At 31.5% G+C, this 20,237-nt stretch overlaps 1 protein-coding gene across 1 annotated transcript; it reads left to right on the forward strand.

Moving 5' to 3' along the window:
* Positions 1–2,820: 2,820 nt before the first annotated feature.
* On the forward strand, positions 2,821–10,420 carry LOC107490665 (uncharacterized). Its single transcript, XM_016111464.3, is given in 5 exon segments — positions 2,821–3,223; positions 3,310–3,927; positions 3,929–4,252; positions 9,467–9,526; positions 9,748–10,420. Coding segments are annotated over 5 exon segments (1,536 nt in total). The 5' UTR covers positions 2,821–3,055; the 3' UTR covers positions 10,114–10,420.
* Positions 10,421–20,237: the final 9,817 nt, after the last annotated feature.

Below are 20,237 nucleotides of genomic sequence, written 5' to 3' on the forward strand. Positions count from 1 at the left end.
TTAAATAGTACTCAAAACTTTAAACTCCAACAAACTATGTGTATTTACGTAATTCGTTTTAACTTCTAACCAGTTACATAAAATTTATTTAGAATTGAAATGTAACAATTTTTCAATTAAAAGAGTTGGATAATTTTGGGTTGCAAACAATTTAATTAAGTAATTTGTCCTATTTATTACTATTAATTGTTCTTTAATTTTATTATTTTGTAATGAGACATTGTATTGACTTACAATTAGTTTAGTTGTACTATTGTATTATTCATATAGGGTACTCTTTATGCATTAGGCTGTTGAGACCAAAATTTTAGCCTGTTATATTATTTTTTTTAAAAGATAGTAAACTTTATTAATACTGAATAATGTAGATATACGTAAAATAAATTGAGGGACTCTCAAGCAGCTCATTACAAGATGAAAAGATGAAAATAACTAAAAATAAATAAAATAAAAAAAAACATTATTTTTACGTAAGATTTTTTTATTGAAATATAATAAAAAATTATTATTTTGTTAAATTCAATTTTTTTACTTTAATTTTTTAAATAGGAGTATTTTTTTAGTATTTAGGTCAAGTTTATCGTAACTCCAGTAAACTTTTATATTTTTATATGTATTTCGACGAATTTCAATATTTTTCTTTCTAAATATCAAATTAGATGAGAAAAAAATAGTTACAAAAAATTAACAATGACAAGTATTATTATCATCTTTAGAATACATAGAAATATAAAAGAGTACACAAAAATAAATCGTATTTTTTTAAGAAATTATGATTTTTTTAATTTATAATTAAAAAAATTCTTGTTAAATATAATTTATTTCTATATATTTTTGGAGACAATAATAATAATGGTCATGGTCGCGGTAACAAAATTATTTTAGTGCATTGTTTGTAGTTTACCAAAATCCAAAACTTAATAATTTCATAATAGATTTCAAAAATTAAGATTGATTCTAAAACATGTTTACCTTGTGTGGTCCATTCCATTTGTGGTACTACACTAACAGTCTTATACTTACTAGGTACTGGTGAACAAATATTGAACGCTCTTATTTTTTTCAAAGTGGCGGGATCTCAAAATTTGAATAATTTTTATTTTGGCGAACCAAAAAGTTTCAATATTTCAGGTGATAGGGATTGTGAGGTTCAGGTTTTTTGTGTCACGTTACCCCTTTGGACTAATGAGTAATGACTACTTAGTAATCACATTTTTATTTTTATTTAAGCATTTCAAAATTTAGGATCCCTCAATTGCATAAACAACTTTTAAATAATGAGGATTTTTTAAATTTTAGACTTTTACCTTTAATTATGCAAATTGCAAACCAAATTTAGCTAAGGTGTGCTTTTGAAAATATTAAAATTTAAATTTTTACTTAACTTTTATAATATATTCTAAGAGTGCCTTAACAAGTGTTTTGACAAAAGATATTTATTTAACAACAAATTTATTGTTCACATATAAGTGTAATTTCTTTTAGTCACCAAAAAAAGTGTAATTTCTTTTATAAATTTGATTAAAAATATATGTTAAGGAAGAAAAAAAAAATTTTTTTTATTAAAAATTTATGTTTTATATTTTTAATACATTTTTAAAATATTAAATAGATGAAGAAACATTAAAGCTATTATTTTTAGTATTTTTAACAAATACTACCTTAAATAAATGAGAATGAATATTGGAGTAAATAGATTATAAAAATGGGAATCACATTATTATTTTCCTAAATACATATGTTACCTAATTTTTCCGAGTTTTTAATTTGAATATGGAACTAAAGGAAGTGTTGAACTCAGTACGAGGAGGAGGGGTGCTTCACCTCGTTGTGGGATCAGAGGAAGCAGAACTCGGACCGTGCGAGTTGTGTCCCTCATAATGTAAAAAAAAAATTACCTAGAACAAATAAAACGGAGGGTCCCATGTTTCACATTTCAAATTCCATCAGCTGCAAATTGGACTATGCGATTTATGAAGCAAAATTTGATGACCAAAGAACTCGCATGGTCCGAGTTGTGTACTCTGAGTTTTTTCAATTTTTTAACACAAATCAGACCCTCCGATTTATGTACTCTGAATTTTTTTTAACTTTTTCAACACAAATCGGAGGGTCCGATTTGTGTACTCCCACAATTTTAAAAAATATAAAAAATTATCATGTTAAAATATATCACTTATTTTACTTTCATATCAAAATTTTTTTGCCTTTTTCCAGCAATCAATTTATTTTCTCAATGCAAATTTTATGATTTATCACTATAATCAATCACTTAATGAAAATTTAAATCATTGAAGGCCAAAAACATTCAGGTAATCATGTTAGTGCTACACTAGGAAAAAGAGCTTGAAGTCTCATCTTCTCATTAAGATGCAGGAAGCAATTAAGTAGAAACAAGTGTCTACCCATAAATGCCGAAAGTTGAAAATGCAAAGACACAACAAAGGGAAAAAAAGAAGAAGTAGTAGAAGCCAAATTTGAAAAGAAAGGGGCGAAAGTGCAAACCCCGGACTGCAAATCCGGAGAACAGAGCAATCGATGGGGGAAATAAATGAAATTTGGAAGAAAAATAAAAAAAAGAGAGAGAAAATATGATGAGATGAGATGAGGAAAACGACAGATTTGGCCCACGTCAGGTATCTAATCCTAAGCAAAGAGGGGGAAAAGAGATAAGCGTTTAGGATCGTAATCAACGGGTAGGATAAGTTCCCAATAGAAATAATAAATCATCGGCGATAAATCAGAACCGTCCAAATTACACAGATCGAAATAAACTTAAAATAAAAACCCTTGATTTTGCTCCCTAATTTGTTTTTGTTACTTTCTTCTTCAGCTTCCTTCTCCATCTTCTCCATTTCCCAATTCCCAATTTCCACCCCCACACACACTCCATTTTACAACAAAACCACCTACTCTTCACTCTCTCTCTGTAATAAAAATCTCATTTTCTCTCTCTTTCTCTCTCTACATTTTTTTTCTTTCTTTTTTCTCTCTCTGCCGTAAATCCACCCCATCCATCTCCAATTTTCGAATCTACCCCTCCCTTTCTCTCTCCATGGACCCATCCTCGATCCCTCCATCAGCAGGTCCGGCCACCAACACCCTCCCCATGCCAACCATCCCCGCCACCGTGCCCTTCCTCCAGGAGCCGAACAACCACTCTCCTCCGCCGCCGGCCAGCACCGGAACGAACGCTGCTCCCAGCCACCCTCCCTACGCCGAGGTCAGCTGAATTTCGCTAATTCCTCAAAGCAAAACCCTGGGTCCGGTCCTCTAACGGTTTTGATATTGTTATTGTTGTTGTTGCAGATGATATACACGGCAATCGAAGCGCTGAAGGAGAAAGAGGGTTCGAGCAAGAGAGCGATAGCGAAGTACATAGAGCAAGTGTACAAGGAGCAGTTACCACCAACTCACTCGACTTTGCTCACTCACCACCTCAACCGACTCAAGAACAACGGCATGCTTCAAATGGTCAAGAAATCATATAGGCTTCCTAGATCTGCTGACGCTACCGACCCTAACCCTTCTCCTTCTGGGTCCTCCAGGCCCAGGGGACGCCCTCGTAAGGCCCAGATTCAGCCCCAGCCCCAATCACAGCTCCCCCAGCTTGAGGCACAGCCTCAGCCACAGCTGGCTGGGAATGTTAATGTTAATGTCCCTCAGCAGCAGCAGCAGAATGCTGAGCCTGTGTGGGCCGCGCTAGGGCTTGCAGATGAGCCTGCGGTGCAGCCTGGCTCGGAGCTGAAGAAGAGGGGTCGTCCGAAGAAGAATGAGGTTGCACCAGGTGCTGCGGAGACGCCAAATACAAGCCTGGCTGTTGCTACGCCGGGTCGGAGAGGGCGTCCTCCGGGCTCGAAGAACTCGAAGAGGAAGCCTGGTCGTCCTCCGAAGGCTTCGCCTGCTGGTGGTCCGGCTGCTGCTTCCGGGCCGACCGGCCAAGAATCAGCAAGTGGCGACTCCTGTTACGTTCGCTGCTGTTTCTGATCCTGACGCCGCTGTGACTGCATTGCCGCCGGCTCCCGTGGTTGTGCCTGCCGGTGGTGTTCCTGTTGCTGGGTCTCCCAGGCCCAGGGGACGCCCGAAGAGGATTCTTGGTGAGGCTGTCACGGGTGCTATAATTCCTGTTGCTGTCGGTGCCACTGGCCGCGGAAGGGGCCGCGGACGTGGACGCGCTCGCGGTTACGGCTTCGGTACCTTCGGACGTGGACGTGGTCGCGGGCGTGGAAGGCCAGTTGGCCGCCCGAGGAAGGTGATGTGTTTTTCTTGCTGTGTTGACATGAATCATTCTTAGTCTCTGTGATTTTTATGTTTTTTGCATTGTTTGAGTAGTTAAGGCGTTGTGTTTGTGTTAGATTTATGAGCTATATTTGGAGTAAAGTTTGGTTTTTTAGGATATTTATGCTTTAAATTCTGTACTGGATTGGTTGCGTAAATAGTATTTAGTACAATATCTTCTTTGACTTTTATAAATGTCTTATGTTTCATTTTTGGGGGGGATGTTTTGAGGGGATTTTTACCTGTAATTGAAAATGATTTATTTTCTGGTTTTTCTAACTAGTGAAGTTTGGAGAAAAAGAAAAATAATCATTTGTAAATTTCTTGGTTACAAGTTATTTTTTTATTAATTGTGTACAGCTTACTATTGTTTGTTTTAATTTCGTTTATTTATCATTAGAACTTTATGTAGAAAAAAGAAAATTGTAAATGATTTTTATAAGACATGCATAATTTCAGAGGAACGAAATTATGCAGTCTGAAATTTGGAATGAAATTATGCATACTTTCAGTCTAAAAAGAACGCAAAAGTTCTATATGAAACTCTTTGTTGATTTAAATTTGTTTTTTTTCCAAGATGGTTTATATTCGATGTTTTGATTTAAAATGTTTTGGTTATTTATATGTTTTTCTCTGTATTTTATATTTTAAACGTCAAATGTATGAACTGGAAAGTTTGTGTTTTTTAGGGATGAGTAAAATATTTGTTCCGGACTTTGTTTTACAATAAGCATTTATTTCCTAATTTTCAATGACTAAAGCTAAAGCATTTGTTTTCCTAATTCCAAAAGAAACTACAAGTCAGTCATATATATTAATTTTCAATGACTTATGAATTCTGTTTTTCTGTTTGGGGGGCCTTGCATGGAATTGAAGTAGAGAATGATATTTCCTCATAATCACGCTTCTAATTCAAAATAAAGTTAACTATTTTGAAAACATAAAAGCCAGTCATTTATTTATTGCCTTTTTTTTGTGTTTTTTGTGTTTATACCTTTAGTCAATTGTTTACAACTATTTTGTTATTAAAAACATTCTGGTTTTAGTACCAAGATACATTTTTGAATATATTCCTGGCTTCCTGCAGTTTTACTTTATTTCTTTCATTCTTTGGTGATGTTCACTTTGAAGGTGATTTTGGCTGAAAATGTTGTGGTAATATGTCTGTGTAAGAGATTTGAATTTTTTTTTAACTTACAAGTTTAATGTCTATAACTATTGTGAAGTTAATTTAACATGACCGATTTATGCAGTTTGAATTAAGGAACTTTTTTATATATAAATTTTACTGGTTTTGTGTTGAGTTGAATTGTTTTAATTACTTTATTCATTTTTGTTACACATTTTTCTCTGCTCCTTTCTTTTTGAGTTTGTGGAAATTGTTTGTAATCATATTTTTCACACTTTCTGTTTCATCATTTTGGTGGATAGGGAGCAATCTTTTTATAGCTGCTAATGTTTTTCTTTCTCAGTTCAAGCAATTGTTCTAACATATGCTAGATTTAACGAACTTATTTCTTGTGAATTTGTGTTTTGGATAATTTAAATAAATCAGTATCAGACTCATTCTGTGAGTGATATTTGTTTTTTTTTTTCCCCTCTAAAGCAGTCTAATTAGTATTTCACTTTCATGTTTCTTTTGGAGAAATAATTACCTAGAATTACAAAATGAAACAGGGAGGGTTAATTCCCCCCCGCCCTTTTTTTTGGTTTTTAAAGACTCAATTTCAAACAAATAAAATTGCTTTCTCAATTTATGGATTTAGCTCTCTTTTCCCTCACTTTTTTGTTGTTGCCTTTCTTTTCTTTTCAGTGAATTATGTGGACTAATAAAATTAATATTACATTCCAAAATCAGTTTTGATTCCTTTTATAATTTTTTATATAAGACATTCTGTAGTTTTATTTTTGGTTGGTAAACTTTCATTTGAAGGTTATCGTTACTGCAAGGTATATCTGTTAAAAAATGCTTGTTGACATGCATAATTTCATTAATTTGATAGTAAATTCTGCTGTTTGGAACAAGAAATGAATGGTTCATAGAAAAGTATGTTGAAGGCTGATGTTTGAAATTATTTTTATTCTCTATATAATTGAATTTTTTCACCCTGTATTATAAGCTGAAACGTTTGATTTACTTACCTTATTATTGCTACTTTTATACTTTTCATTTTTAGGTTTATGATGCTTATTCAGTTTTTGTTTACATATTATGTTACATTGCCAATATACTTTTTATTGTTAGAGTTATTATATCTCTGTTATGATTTATGAGCTAAAAACATGAAATGCATGAATTTATCAATTTACTTAATTATTCTTGCTTGTTCTAACTTTTCTGTGTTTCTGTGTTTCTTTTTTTTTTTTTTAGGGTGGAGGGAATTAGGATGTTGTGGAGATTGTTCTTGTTTGCATATTATGCTTTCCAAAGTTATTACTTTTCTGTTGAATTGAACAACTTGAGTTAAAGAAATTGTTCTTAATTTTGTATTTTATTGTATCAGTTTATTGCCAATTAATATACTTAAATTTTTAGTGTTATAAAGTTGAAATGTTTGATTTGCTTTGTTTTTGTTAGCTGTCCTTTTAGTTTTGGGTTTTTGATTTGTTCTTGTCTGCACAAACACCTATATTGGATAATTTTTGGTTGACAACATACTTAACATATTATTTGTGTGTTATGAGTTGAGATACTAGAATTACTTTATTATTGATACTTGTCCTAGATGTTTCTGCATTTATAGAAAGTGTTCTTGTTTCATATTATATTGTATAAGTTATATTGCTAATACAGTTATCAAATAGTTTCTTTGTTATACAGTAGTTGTTAGGCGTTTATTTCTTGTTACAGTTTTTATGTCTGTCTATACAAATTTGAATTATTTATTATCTGACCTACTTTCTTTTCTGGTTTTCTGAATTTTATAGAAACTTTTCTTGTTGTATATACATCATTTTTTATTGCCAATATAATTTCCAAAGTGACTGTGTTTTGACTTGAAATGTTTGATTTATTTTGCTCGGTTTTCTCAATTTATAAAAATTGTTGTTGCATATATAAGCCAACTTTTTTTTTGAAACTTCCCTTTTATTCTAAATTTGAAATCCTAAATGCTAATCATCAAATTTTAACCATAAAAAATACATTTACAATAAAAAATTGATTAACATTTGCTAATGAAAAGTTGCTTTTCACTTTTCTATACTTATTCATTGTGATATTATTGTTACGTTTCCCCTTATTTCATTCGGATTTCTGGATATATAGTAATTATTTCTTGTTTTCATATGTTGAGAATCAATTTTACAGCCAATATACTTTCTTTCGAAAGTTATTATTTGTTTCACATTGAAATACTTTATATGCTTTATTGTTGGCTGGGAAAAGGTTGGTCTTCCAAGGTTTTTTTTTTTTCCTTCTCCTTTTTCTGTTTGTAGAAATTGCTCTTGCGACCTATTCATTGCAATATGTTTACTGCCAAGTTCTTTTAAGATATTATTTCTGTATTGTAACATGAAATACTTGAATTATTTTATTGGTATTGCCTGCTCTTCCTTCCCCCTCTTCCCCCTTCCCCTCCTTATTTACGGAAATTGCTCTTGTTTATAAATTACACGGCATTAGTTTTATTGAAAATATAGTTAAAATTATGTTTGTGTTATACTTGTTGGAGTTTTTATTTCTGCCTAGAAATTTATGGATTCTTTTATTGTTTTCTGTCCAAACTTTTCTCGTTTTTTAAATTTATGGAAATTGTTCTTGTTGCTAATCACGTTTTTCTTCTTTTCATTATTTTTACTGCCAACAAAAAACTTATTTATGTGATGAGTTGAACTACGTGAATTACCTTATTTGTTGTTCCCTATTCCCCTATTCTAACATTTAGGGTTGCTGAAATTATAGAAATTGCTCTATCAAGCAATATTGTTTATTGGCAATCATGTCAGTTTTTATTTCTGTGTGATACTTGGTAAATATTTTATTTTTGTCGTATAAGTGCAAATTGTGAAATACTTCAGTGGGTGTTAAAATTATTACTATCATCCTCTCAATTATAACGTTTCTTGTCAAATAGATTTTTCTTTAATTGATATTGTGGGTATTTTACAAATTAAAAATTCATACTCAATATGTACACCAAAAAAATCATATTTGTAATTTATGACTGTATATTAAAAAAAGTTCCAATAATCTTTTGTACTAAATAAGCAAGCTTTGTGTACTATTTAGGTATAATATTTCAGAGAATATAATTTCTTGAAGAGTAATGCTAAGGAATTACCTTCTTTCAATCAATATCATCTAATTTTTTTAAAATTACTTTGCTAATTTTAAAATTTTGACACTAAATCATAAACTCTTGACAGTAAATTATAAATCCTAAATTCTTAAAAGAATAAAATTTTTAGAATTTAAAAAGAAAAGTTGACTAATATTTGACTAAATAAAAGTTAATCCCGAGGACTTTTTCTTTTTTGAAACATGTTTTTTTTTTTTTAACTTTGAGTTATTGACTTATTGTTATGTGTCTTATGCTTTTTTTTTTCGTTTTTTTTTTAAATTTTTGGTTACTTTTAACACTTCAACTCAAAAACATTTGCTAGAAGACCAATACTTTTTTTTTCTTGTCCAATTAGTTTATTATTGTTACCTGGCCTAGGCCTTATGTTTTTGCCAATTTTAAAATTTGAATTTAAAGACTAAAATACTTATCATTTTGATAACATTTTTTTCTTGTACAATTAGTTTATTATGATGTCGATAAAAGTAGATTACTAGACACGTTAGTACTTATTAAAGTTTTTGTGTACATGTATCATAGTCCATTTTTTGGAAGGCAAGTTTTTTCCTTAATTTCTATTGCCAATTTTGTTATTCAAGTATGAGTTAAAATCCGAATTACCTTGTTATGCTTACGGTGTCATACTTTTTTCTTTCTTTCCACCCCCGGATCATTTTTATTGCCAATATAACCCCCCCCCTCTCTCTTTTGAGTGGGTGTTTTTGTAGTTGACGAAATTGTTTTTGTTTCCATACTTTTTATTGGATAATTTTTGTTGCAAATATGCTTTCTTAAAATTACATATTTTATTTGCTTTTCATTTTTGTTTTATCCTTTTTTGGGGTAAGTTTCTATATATTTTTCTTATTTGCATATATTCATTTGCATTACTTTTGGTGGGATAGGATATAATATTGGCGGGTACTTCACAAAATGAAGATCTCCGGAGGAAGCTTGAACACTTCGTAAGTTTGAACGTTCCTTCTCTTTTTATTTATCTATTGTTTATGGCTTTAAGCCGTGGAAACAGCTACTGATACAATTATCAGGTTAGGCTGCGTATATTATACCCTTTCAGGGATCTTGCGTTAGCGCAGGATACTCTTGTATTGCAGGCTGTCCTTTTATTTATTTATTATTAAAAAAAGGCTACATTTTCACATTTATGATGGTCATAATTTTGCAGCAAGCAAAAGTGAAGGAATCTCTGGCCGTGCTTAGGCCTTACTTCAACCATGAAAGTCCAGTAACTGCACTTGCAGCACTCCAAGAATTGGATGTACTGGGAACTATGGACCTCAATGCACCCCTAAGAGATGAAACTATTCCTCAACAACCACAGCAGCAGCTGCCTCTGCAGCAGCAGCCGCCACCGATGCAGCCGTCGCCATCACCACCACCACCACCTCAACCGCACCAGCAGCTGCCACAACCACAGCTCATGTTCCCACAGCAATTCCACCAGTTTAACCTGCCGCAGTTCCAGCAGCAGCCCCCGCAGTATCAGCACCAACACCAGCCCCCACCCCAGCAGCAACTGTTCCATCCATAGGGATTCCGGCAGATGCTAGGAACAATGACGTGATCCTAGACCTAAATTTGATTGTGAAACAACTTGTACAAGTGTTTGTTTAACAAGGCATATTATGAGGGTAATAGATTCGTAAATCAAGTAGGGAACTTAGTAGTACTGATTTTTGTGTTTGTTGTTGTGCATCTTTCTAGATTTACCCTCCTCTTCAAGTAATATTTTAGATTTTAGAGTACTGATGATTCTGTTATTCAAGTAATATTTGTTTGACTTTGACACCTTACTGGAGTTACATTATTCTCTTGCGTATGTTGGGTACCATTTTAAAGCTCCTAGTCTGATCTCTATCCCTCCCACTTTCTTTCTCCTTTTTCTATGCTCTTTTCTATTATTATTATTATTATTATTATTATTATTATTATTTAGTAGTATAGTAAGCGGTAGTAGTAGTGTTATTTCTTTCATATGATATAGTTTTATAATCTTAGTTTCAAAATTAAAATATAAGGTGAGAACAATTAATTATTCCAATTTATTTTATGGCATGGGTAAATATAAACTTCAGCTATATTTCATTGAACCTTATAACATTATAACTCAGTGTGTTTATTATGTAATAATATATTTATTTTTCTTATTTTAAATCTTTTATAGTCAAATTTCATAAACAACATAATCAAATTAGATTTACATTAGATTTCCATGTATAATCAAACTTTACATACAACACAATCAAATTTCATAAGTTATATTATCAATTAATATTTACATTTAGGAACAACATTTGATTATTATGGTGTGAAATAATTTGATTATTATGATAAACCCTATAAACTTGATAAAACTGGTTTTTCTGTTGTATTTATGATAAACTTGATTATTAAGTTGTGAAATAATTTGATTATTCGATAGTGAAATATTTGATTATTTGGATGGTTGATTACTTGCCTAAAATAGAGTTAATAATCCCTAAATTTACACTTGCGACTAAATATGATATTAAGTTTTAATTTACTTAATTTGGTCTCACAACATAGCGTTTGTGACTTATATTAATTTTTGACATTATTTTTGTCAAAAAACTGTCTGACGATTATTCTTCTAAATTTTCTAACGATAATTCAAAATGGCAATTCAAACTTTCTTTTACCTTAATTTGCTCCCTTTGAAGCATTAAACCTTCGCTTAAGGATTTTAAAAACTCCTTAAAAAGTAAATTGAAGGAAAAAGTTATAATTCTTATGTCAGATAATTGTTAAAGAGTCTAACATATATGATAATCGGTAGTCTATCTCAATACACTGTTAATGGTTTAAGAACTAACATGAGTTACAGATATCAAGTTATGAAATTAAATTGAATTAATTGAAATTTTGAGGTTCAAATTAAAACGTGAATTAGTGACCAATTTAAATGTTAACTCGGTAAAATAATATATATGTAATTATAATACATAATAAATATATACAAATATGTAACGACTAATTTGTGGTATTCATAGAGCATTTTGTATTAGTGAGATTAACGACATTCTTTTTTATTGAGTAGACTTTTAGATAATGATTAATAAATTATATGCAACACTATCTTTACATTAATTTCTTAAACAATTTTAGATAAATATATTAGAATATAGTTAAAATGATTCTGTATATCTTTATTATTTCATTAAATTTATAATTAAATTTTTATAATTTAAAAAAATTTATTTGTATTCTTACATTGTTTTGAATTTTGTGGTTAGAGTGCAAAAAATCTTAGAATTAATAAAATATTTTCAATATAAAATAATAAAAGTTATATATTTTATAAAATATTTACTTTATTATTTATTATACAATTTTTATTGAATAAGTTAAACGTATATTTTTATTTAAAGTAGGACTTTAATATATTCTAAAAGTAATAAATTACTAACAACGCACTAAGAAATGAAAATAATACATTGTTAAAAAAATAATAAATATTCAAAGGCAACAATAAATAAAAATAAATCGGATAGATTGGTAGGATTCATTAGATATTAAATCGGATTAGAATTAGAAAAGTTTTTTTATGTATGAAATTTCTATTTTAAATTCAATTTCTTTGTCACCAAAAAAAGATCAATAAAGAATTGTAAGAACCTTTAGTTACTTTGTAACATTTGAACATATTTAAAAATAAAGAATTTTATAGATGAAAATGAAACAAAAATTAGGCAATATATCCATCCCATCTCCTTTATTTAATTAGTAAGTACTTAATTTTATAATGTGCAGACATTCCCTTGCAATCAACTCAGTACTCAACTAATTAATAAAATATTCATACCATTAGTAGTGAGCTTTTATTTTAGGAGATTAAATAGTACTTTTTTCTTTCGAAGTATTATCTGAAACTAAGATGTATTAGGACTTGAATATGAGGTTTAAATGTCTTTGAGAAAAAATCTGACTGAAATATCAAAATGGTAATTTATCTGATGTTTTCGTCTAAATAATGAAAAATACATGCAAAAGATTTTGATGTTTAAATCAGCAAGAATTTAAGCATGTTTTATACTAGATTAAACTAAAAAAAATACATGTATGTTAAAGTATTTATAAAATAATAATATTGAATTTAGTTATTTCTTAACAATGATTTCTAAATATTATAGATGGTTACTCCTTACAAAATAAGAGATTACTCCCTATGATATTATATGAGGGTGATAACCAGAATAGTGGGGAGGAACACTTACCTTGCTTTTTGTTTCGAGAGTTATCTGAAACGTTGATTTGGACCTAAACGTGAGGTCCAGATTCCTTTGTATGGCAGCGTCCAACCTGTTGATGCCAAGGTACTGCCTGTCCAAGTTTCTCGTGAGGAGGTGGGGGGTGCTTAAGTTAGCAAGGACTTTTGGTAGGTTTTAGTAGATTAAAACGTGAATATATCTGAGGGATGTCAGTATATTTATAGTAGAAAATATAACCATTTTTTAGTAGTTTCACCTTTGTTGGTGGATAACCGTTTCCTTTATCTTAGGAGTTTGTTGAGATCTACCTTCTAAATGAAGTAGAGATAATAAGAGATATTTAAGAAGGTAGTTACTTATTTTAAATAAACAGGGCTAGACCCCCTTGTCGTACCCGACCTCTTATGAGGTCGGACAAGTAGAAGAGGCCACCCTTTTTGGATGGGTCTTTATCCTTATTTGGCCTGACTTTATGTTTTGGGTCAGGATATGAACAGTGCTCCTGCTAGAGGTTGAGTTTTACAAAGTCAGACTCGAGCAATTAGATGACCAAGTTGAAATGTTGAATTGTGGAGAAGTTGTATAGTAGTTTTGAGGTCTGAAGCCAAGGAAGTCGGTCAACTCAACATGATTTGAATTATGTAACGTTACTCCATAACTATTTGTGCGCTTTTTCATGCGCTATTACTTTGTTGTAGTGTAGTTGTTACTTTGTCGTACTGTAATATGATATTACAAGTCGTTTTATGTTTGACTTGTTTTTGGCCAAGTCTTTTTTCTAGAACTGATTTGTACAACTCGTTCTTTCCGAGTTATTTAAGGCTTGTAGGCTCTGTATGACTAGTTTTAGCACATCTTGCTTAACCAGAGAATATTTCTTGTCCTAATTTCGTACAACTCATTCATTCGAGTTATTTTGAAGATGCATGACTTGTTTTAATACAAATCACCTTTTTGGAACTTACTCTGATTTTTCATAACTCGTTGTATACTGAACTATTTTGAAGAATATATATTTGTTGCACGACATTGTTTTTGGTACAAATCGCTTATTTTGAGACATGATTATTTCTTGATCGGACAAATCATAGTTTGAGTTGTTTTGCAGCTTAATGACTTGTTTTAATACAACTCATTTTTGAAACTTATAGTTCAGATTTCGTACAACTTGTTTTAATACAAATTATTTATTTCAAAACTTGTAATTATTTTTGAGTATAACCTTGTCTAGCTCGTTGGATACGAGTAGTTTTAAGGTTTTATTTCAAATTATTTAATTAATAATGTGGCTATTTCTTGATCTGATTTCATACAACTCGTTTAAATCCGAGCTGTTTTTAGGACTTTACAATTTGTTTTACAACTTTTTTATTTTGAGTCCTTTTAAAGTATCAGATCATCTTTATAGTCATCGGACTTTGTTGCTTTATCCATTGTGCCCTTGCTCGAAGTCGAGATTTATGAAGTCGGACTCGAGCAAACAAGTGGATAGAATTATCGAATGAAGTCTTTCAATGATTTGTTCAACTCGTTCAATTCGAGATGTTTCTAGAGTGATAGAATTTTATATGACTTGTTTTTAATACAAATCTGTTAGATAATATGGTTATTTTTTACTCAATTTCGTTCAACTCATGAGCTTGAGTTGTTTTAAATCATCAAGCCGTATTAAAACAATTGGATACCAATTTGAACCTCGTCGAAAGGTTGGCTCGTGATTTTTGCTCTTTGTCGAGCATAAATTGGCATCGTAGGTGAAGGGATTATATGCTCATTCCCTTCCCTTTGTAGTTTTTACATAATTGTTATCTGTGTATATGATACAACTTGTTTTACTCGAGTTGTTTTAATTGGAGGATTGTTTTTATATTTCGATTTTGTTCAAAACTTTTACAATTCTTTTTTTCCTTTCTAACTCGTTTCTGTACAAATTATTTGGTTGAAGGATTATTTTTCTTATCATTTTTTATTTTTACCCTTTTGATTTTTTATAACTCATTTTATATCAGTTGTTTCAATTTTGCTTTAGTGATTAATTTTGATACAATTTTTTTTAATGCCTTGCTTTAATGATTTGTTTTGATACAAAACACCTTTAAAGCTTTGCTCTCAGGTTGACACGACCTGTGCTTGATACAAGTTCGTTGAAAATATGGATGACTGGCACAACTTGTTTAAATCGAATTGTCCTTATATTGTTATAGATGCTAGAACAAGTTGTTTTGGACAACTTGTTTTTGTGAAGTTGTTCTATTTTAAACGACTAGGTCGTTTATTTTTGGAACTTGTAGAGATGAGATCGTGAACTTGAAATTTTGTACAATTTATTTGTTACTCATGTGGGTCGAGTTGTTAAATCATATTTACGCATCGAGGGGCATATTTAGTTAAGTTACTTTTGCGACTTGTTCTAAACACAACTTTTTCAATCCGTTTGGTTCGAGCTGTTTTGAGGTATTTTTTTTCAATTCGCGTATGCAACTTCTTTCCACCAATTGGTCCCTCGCCGCTTCATCCGAGCGACCTCTGTAGGATCAACCTGTGATTTTCGTGGTTTGTCGAGAGTCATGGTGTGTTTTAATTGTAGAAAATCAATTTTCATAAGAAATTGTATTATCTCCTTATGTTGGAGGTGTGTCACGACCTGAGCAGTTCGACGCCTTTGAGGTTGGACACTTTGTAGTAGCCATTTTCTAAGACTTCAGTAATCTTATAGAGTCCTATCCAGTTTGCTGTCAGCTTTTCTTCGCCCGACCTTTGTAGTCCGATATTATTTTTTTTATCAGGATGAGGTCTTTTATGACGAATCTCGTAACCGTCCTTTGTCTCAAAATGTCTTTTCTTATCCGACTTTGCTCTCGAATTTTTGGAAGGAGGTCGAGCTCTTCTTTTTTATCTTGAATGTTACCAACTTCAATGTAGAATTTCTCAAAGCCTCTTTTTTTTATCTGAGTTTTCTCTCAGATTTCTGGTCTGAAAGGAGGTCTAGTTCTTCTTTTTGTGCTCCAACTTCATTGCAGAATATTGCCTTTGCTTTTTTTTATTTTTGTAGATGGGAGCCATGACTTTTGTGTCATATGCATGTCGAAAGGGAGATTCTTTAGTGGTAGTTGGAGTCGTTTCATATGCTTATAACATTTGTGTGAACTTTGAAAAATCAGTCAGTAGAAGTCAGCTCGTAGCACCTTTTTGCCGGTGACATGCCCCCAGATAAATTTTACAAATTTCATTGTGGGTTTCATCTAGAACTTCTTGTATTTGAAGTCAGGACGTACTTTGATAGAGGTGTTGAGTTCCCTCTTTTATATAGAATATTACAAACTAAAGTGTAGTGCTGAGCTTCTTTCATTAATCTCGTCACCCTTTATTCTTGAGGAAGGATGTCGAACTTGATATACTCAACGCTTGGAGTTATTCATTCTTAGATTGTGAGGATGTCCGTCTTGTTGACTTCTTTTGATGTTGAAAGTGACTGTAGTGTTTCTTGGATCAGGATTTTATTATTGTCTCAAGCTTTGTTCTGGCTAGTTTGGAAAAATATCAACTCGGCCATTCTGCTCTTGACTTATATGTTTGACCTTTCTTTCTTCATTCTTGAGGATGATCTCTGCCCCACTACCAACTTTGTTTGATGATCCATCTCCTAGTCGTGGAGCTCCTTTTTTCTCCTCCGTATATTCCGTAAGGAAGTTGGTCAAGTAATGCGACTTGATGACCGTCCAAGTTTCGTACTTTAAATCGAACTCAAACAGCTCCATAGCCCACTGTAACACCTACCCTGCAATATCCTTTTTTTGGAGGATATGTTTCATGGGTTGATTAGTGCGGGTGGTGTGGGCTTTAAAGTGGGATCATAATCTCTGAGATGTTAGGACCAAAGCATATGCGACTTGCTTAATTTTCTAATAATTGAGCTCAGCTCCTTGTAGTACCTTATTGGTGAAGTAGGCAAGCTTTTGTCCGACATCATCTTCTTTGAATAGTGCAGAGGCTATTGGTTTCACAACTAAATATAGAACGAGCTCTTCGGTCGGTTAAGAATTAGAGGCTGAGACAAAAATTTTACGAACTTTTGGAAGACTTGTTCACATTCCTGGGTTCATATGAAGTCGTGCCTCTTTTGTAGTAGACTGAAGGTAGGGCCGTAAGTCTACCATTTAATTATTGAACCTGCTTTCAGGGACGGATCCAAGAATCTAAGAGTGGAGGGGCCAAAAATTAAAAGCTTGTATAATTAATTATAATGTTACATATTTGATAATAGATTATAATTAACTTTTTAATTAAAAAATTAATAAATACTTGTCAAATAAAACAATTATCTCAATTTTTATAATTTTTTCATAATTTTTTATAGTTTTACATCTAATAAAATATAAAATTATATATTTTTAAATATTTTGTTAATTAATTTATTTATTAAATATTTATGTGACAGTAAGTTCTATTTTTATGTTTAATATAATTAAAAAATAGGTTTAATTACTCTGATGGTCTCTATAATTTCGCAAAAATTTTAATTAGGTCCCTGTATTTTTTTTCTTTTAATTGAGTCCTTGCACCAAATTTTTATTTTAATTGGCTCCTTACACTTTTTTTTTATTTGGGTCTCTGCACCAAATTTTTTTTAGTTAGGTCCCTATAAAATTAAGCCAATTACTGCTAAGAGAGACCTAATTGAAAAAAAAATGGTACAGGAACTAATTAAAAGAGAAAAAAAGTATAGAGACCTGATTGAAAATTTACAAAAGTATAGGGACTAACAAAGCAATTAAACCTAAAAAATATGACATAAAATAATATAAGTTAATTGCACTAAAAATTTTGTTATATGAATTTAAAATAGATTAAAGTATTTTTATATAATAATAGAGGTAAAAATTAATTAAAAATTAATAAAAAAGAACTAAATAAAATTAGAAAAAATAATATTATCATGAATAATATTAAAATATTTTGTATAAAATTATAAATGTTAAAATTAATCTTTAAAAAATATAAAAAACTCTAAATTAAATAAAAAATACAAATAATATAAATATATGTAGAAAAATATAAATCCTAATACATAAAGAATAATAACTCTTTTTACTATTACTATACTATTAAATTTTATTCTATACAATACATCTATTATAATAGTATATGAGCTTTTAAAATTTGTTGGGGGGAGGGGGCCAAGGCCACTACTTGTCCCCCCTTGAGTCCGTCCCTGCCTGCTCTCAAGCAGGTCGGGTTAGCTTCAATGCCCCTTTGGGTGAGCATGAACCTCGGAAAATTTCCTACTTCTACGGCGAAAGTGCACTTTATGAGATTTAGCCTCATCTCGTGTGACTTATGGTTTGGAATACTTCTATCAAGTTAGATAACAAGTCGTCTTTACTTTTTCCCGAGAAAACTTTAATTGTTCTGTCTTCTGCAAGTCCTCTTGTGATAACATGGACATGTCAATTTAAAATGTTTATAGTAATCTGTCCGACTTTCTTTATTATTGCTTTGGATTGGTAGAGGAGGAGGTATCTTTTTTGTGACATATTTTTCTGTATATACTCACTAAAAAAATACGTAATGGAGTGTAGGAGTGATACCTTCGAGCTCGATCAGAACTCTTGTCTTTTTTTTTTATTTTTGGTTTTTCTTGTGTCTCTTTTAGATATCATCTATTTTTATAGGTGTGCAAGCAACATCAAATTTTAAGATAGATTTTTTTTAATATTTATTGACAGTATTGCAATTTGTGAACAACTAAGAAAAGATGTGTCATGAAAATCTTTTGATTAGGTTGTATTCAAATGGACTACGGTTGTATTTTTTGACACAAATTGAGAAGAAAGATTTTATTATTTTTACTAACAATATTTTTTATTTCTCCTTCAATTACTACTGACTAATATAGAATATTTTATTTATCTATATTTTTTTATAAAATCTGTGCATTTAAAATATGCTATTGCTTTATTATCATGAGTGAATATAAATAGAACTTTTTACTAGTGTATTAGACATCTTGGACTATTTAGTTCTTTTGACCATTCGGTCTTTTATGGGGGCTGGCCATTCGGCTATGCCTGGACCTTCATTACTTATGTATTTTCAACGGTGGAGTTTCTACACACCATAAATTAAGGGTGTGGAGCTCTGCTGTACCTTAAGTTTTAATGTAATTACTACTATTTTCTATTCAATTCGATTTATTCCTGTTCTAAGATACCATTCGTACTTCAACCTGATGGATGTGATGATCCGTGACACTCATCATCATCCATCCTTATGAACGCGTGCCTGACAACCACTTCCATTCTACAAGCGAGAGCTAGGGTGCGTATCTCTTGGATTCCTGATGCACGACGCATGGTTGCCCCTTGCCTGACAACCGACCCTTCTATTCCGTGAGATCAGAGTCTTCGTGGTATAAGTTAGAATTGATGGCAGCATTCATGAGAATCCGGAAAGTCTAAACCTTGTCTGTGGTATTCTGAGTAGAATTCTGGGATTGAATGACTGTGACGAGCTTCAAACTCGCGATTGTTGGGCGTGATGACAAACGCAAAAGAATCAATGGATTCTATTCCAACATGATCGAAAACCAACAGATGATTAGCCGTGCCGTGACAGAGCATTTGGACCTTTTTCACTGAGAGGATGAGATGTAGCCATTGACAACGGTGATGCCCTACATATAGCTTGCCATAGAAATGAGTGACAAAGATTGGATAAAAGCAGTAGGAAAGCAGAGATTCAGAAGGAACACAGCACCTCCATACACTCATCTGAAATTTCCACAATTGAATTACATGAGTAACTCTATCTTTATTTTCTGTTTATTATTTATTATTATTCGAAAATCCATAACCATCTATTATCCGCCTGACTGAGATTTACAAGGTGACCATAGCTTGCTTCATACCAACAATCTCTGTGGGATCGATCCTTACTCACGTAAGGTATTACTTGGACGACCCAGTACACTTGCTGGTTAGTTGAGCGAAGTTGTGAAATTATGTTTAGACCATGGTATTGAGCACCAAGCTTTTGGAGCCATTACTGGGACAATCAATTTCGAACAACAATTTAAGTATGAATCACAATTTCGTCCACCAAGTTTTTGGCGCCGTTGCATGGGATTGTTCGAGTATGGACAACTAACAGTTCATCCTGTTGCTCAGATTAGGTAATTTTCTTTTTGTTTTATTTTCAAAAAAAAATTTTCAAAAATATTTTTCAAAATTTCTCACCTGTTTTCGAAAATTTTCATAATTTTCAAGAATGAATCCTAGAGTTTCATATAACATGTTTTAGCTTGGCTGACTATTAAGCCATGTCTAATTTGAGGGATTTTGATTGAGGACTATGAATTTATTACTTCCTTTTTCCAAAATATGTTTTTGAAAAATTTATTAAAAAAATACAAAAAAAATTATAAAAT

This window comes from Arachis duranensis, chromosome 5, assembly GCF_000817695.3.
Source record: "Arachis duranensis cultivar V14167 chromosome 5, aradu.V14167.gnm2.J7QH, whole genome shotgun sequence".
Classification (NCBI taxonomy): domain Eukaryota; kingdom Viridiplantae; phylum Streptophyta; class Magnoliopsida; order Fabales; family Fabaceae; genus Arachis; species Arachis duranensis.